The sequence below is a fragment of the Polistes canadensis genome, unplaced genomic scaffold (genome assembly GCF_001313835.1).
Source record: "Polistes canadensis isolate GaletaPanama2010 unplaced genomic scaffold, ASM131383v1 scaffold_7, whole genome shotgun sequence".
NCBI classification, from domain to species: Eukaryota; Metazoa; Arthropoda; class Insecta; order Hymenoptera; family Vespidae; genus Polistes; species Polistes canadensis.
This window is the reverse complement of record NW_014569554.1, coordinates 1,761,547-1,764,261: the sequence shown is the minus strand read 5'-3', so window position 1 is coordinate 1,764,261 and position 2,715 is coordinate 1,761,547. Positions and strand designations below refer to the sequence as shown.

The 2,715-nt window shown below is 35.4% G+C and overlaps 1 protein-coding gene across 1 annotated transcript in view; it reads right to left on the bottom strand.

The window, feature by feature from the left end:
- Nucleotides 1-1,072: 1,072 nt before the first annotated feature.
- LOC106789957 (gonadotropin-releasing hormone II receptor) overlaps nt 1,073-2,715 on the bottom strand; it is a 15,923-nt gene continuing 14,280 nt past the window's right edge. The window contains exon 6 of the mRNA XM_014754546.1: nt 1,073-1,194. Coding sequence (XP_014610032.1) covers nt 1,073-1,194 — 122 coding nt within the window. The remainder of the gene's footprint in view (nt 1,195-2,715) is intronic.

The following is a 2,715-nucleotide window of genomic DNA, read 5'->3' as shown; positions in this document are numbered from 1 at the left end:
TTTTTATTCAATAACTTTAAAAAATAATAAGCGCGGTATTAGGTATCACGAAACGATGTACAATGCACATACCTAAACGCACACACATGTGCAATGTACACCGTGCAATCACTAGCACAATGACAGCCGCCAAATGGGGGGAGAAAAACTTAAAACTAAACCCATACTAATCGTTTCTCACCCATACGTGTAACACCTGGGCACACGCATAGATGAGAACGTAGAAAGTATAGGGGGGAGAAACGGAGATTAGTAAATTAGATGCTGAAAATCCTAATCTAAATATTCATTAATATATAATTAAATGTTCTCAAATAAATCTAAGCGGGCTATGACTCTACAAGTCATTTATAATGACTTTCAAAAAGATTTTAAGAATTTAAAAAAAATAAAAAAATCTCGGACGGTTCCTTTGATTAAGTTGGCTGTTCTAATGAAAGAACTGGGCTTTGAGCCACCACTTAACTGCCAGAATCTATCCGTCGCGAATGGGTTTTTGTCTTCTTGCTCATTTATTTATTATATCGAAAAATAAATCGCGATGAAATAAACTAAGTATGAAGCAATGCATGTAAGACATTTATTACATGCTTTATTAGACGAAATCGAGTAAATTAATACTCGATTTCACTACTACTAAACGCGAACAAAACACGTAATAAAAAGGAAAAGTGCATTAATTAAYTGCACTGTTAATTAAATGAATTTAACCGATGAGACAAGAAGACCTATCCTGAACTAATAATATAACATACAATAAAATATACAGTTTTCATGAGTAATTTCAAAAAAGGAGTAATCCTTTTTCAGAATAACTCATGTGCTCGTCAATAATTTTTTGGAATAATTACAACCAGTAACTCGTGCCGATTRGGAMCTTTCATCCTCGGCATGATTGAGCACCGGAGGGACTTAAAATTTTAACTCACGACCTGCTAAMTGTTATATTACATATATGTGGCATTTTAAAATAAAATGANAAATTTTAACTCACGACCTGCTAACTGTTATATTACATATATGTGGCATTTTAAAATAAAATGACGCATGTACGCAATATGAACAATTAGCATTAGAAGTTCTGCGGTGGCTCCAAAAYACTCCWACTTYGTAGCAAATGGTCCAGCTGCATCCCTCGTCCACTAGACCCATCGGAGAATTCCTCGATGCACTTTTCCTCGCACTCCCGTGACTCTAATAACGCGATAAACGAATATAAGAAACTATAAAAGAGTTTCTTATCGCGAAACCGAAATTTTTCTTACACGGCGTACAACACTGACTCTACATACGCGTATGATTTGAATTTAATTTGCGCCCGGTCACTGACTCTACTTCGCGATAAAAATGTTACTTTAATTACTCGTACAAACACTGACTCTACAATCTACTTCAAAGACTGCATTGCACGCAGTCAATGCAAACACAAAAATTTCACTCCCGATACGCGGTCACTTCACTGATGCACTTCACTGATGCACTTCACTGATGCACTTCACTGACTCTACTTCGCGAACAGCCTGTACGACTGTTTTTAAAATTAAAAAACTATAGCTTCATATACGAACAAATTCTAAGTGCAATTAACTGCATTGCTCGCAGTTAATTTAACATAGAAATTTTAATAAAATCGCGAACGCGAAACGCGGAACGCGACCGAATTTTTTATTAACGTGCGAACGTGCTTCTAATCCGTGATTTTAATTATATTTATAAACGATCAAACACTCCCGGTACATTGCTTCGCGCACGAATTGCAATGATGTTCTGAAAAAAGAAAAAGAATAATTAATATCATAGTCGTAATAAAAAACCATTGAAAAATTATCATAGAAATGTTTGATAGACAAATTATACTTACATTTAATCTTCAGTGACGAATGCACGATGGGTCTCCTACCCTTAAGATGACGATGTCGTAGACGTTTCGAACGATGACGAGAAACTTACGAGTTTCTTATCGCGACCACGGTGCACTAACTCTAATTTTTACAACTGCATTGCACGCAGTTAAAATATCAAACACTTATCCTTCTGAAAAGAGAGAAAAGAACAAAACGATTAGTATCATTGTTATCATTTAAAAATTACAAGTAATTATTAAAGAAATATTTAATGGAAAAATGAATTTACCTTCTATCTTCAGTGATGAATGCCTGATGGGTCTCCTACCCTTAGGATGACGATGGCACACGTATAAACCGAATAAAAGAAACTYTCGGAGTTTCTTTACCCGAARAAACGAAACTTTTCCATACGGCGAGCAACACTGACTCTAATTTCCGATGTTTCTTTAACGATGCAAACACTCGAGTACCTCATTGCCTACGCGCTCGATTGCAATGATGTTCTGAAACAGAAAATAAAAAAGAACGATTAGTATCATCGTCGAAATAAAAAGACCATTGCAAATTTACCATAGAAAATGTTTGATAGAAAATTCTACTTACATGTAGTCTTCAGTGATGAATACCCGATGGGTCTCCTACCCTTAAGATGACGATGAGTAGACGGTAACGAAAATAAAAAACTATAAAAAAGTTTTTTATCGCAACCGCGAACGCGAACGCGACCGAAACGTGCTTTACCGATCGCACTGCACGTCAAAAACGACTGAAAGAATGCACAAGATTAGTGTTCCTATAAAATAAATCGAGTATTTTAATGTGGGATATAATATGAATGTAGTATCAAAGTGAAAACAATGAAATGAAT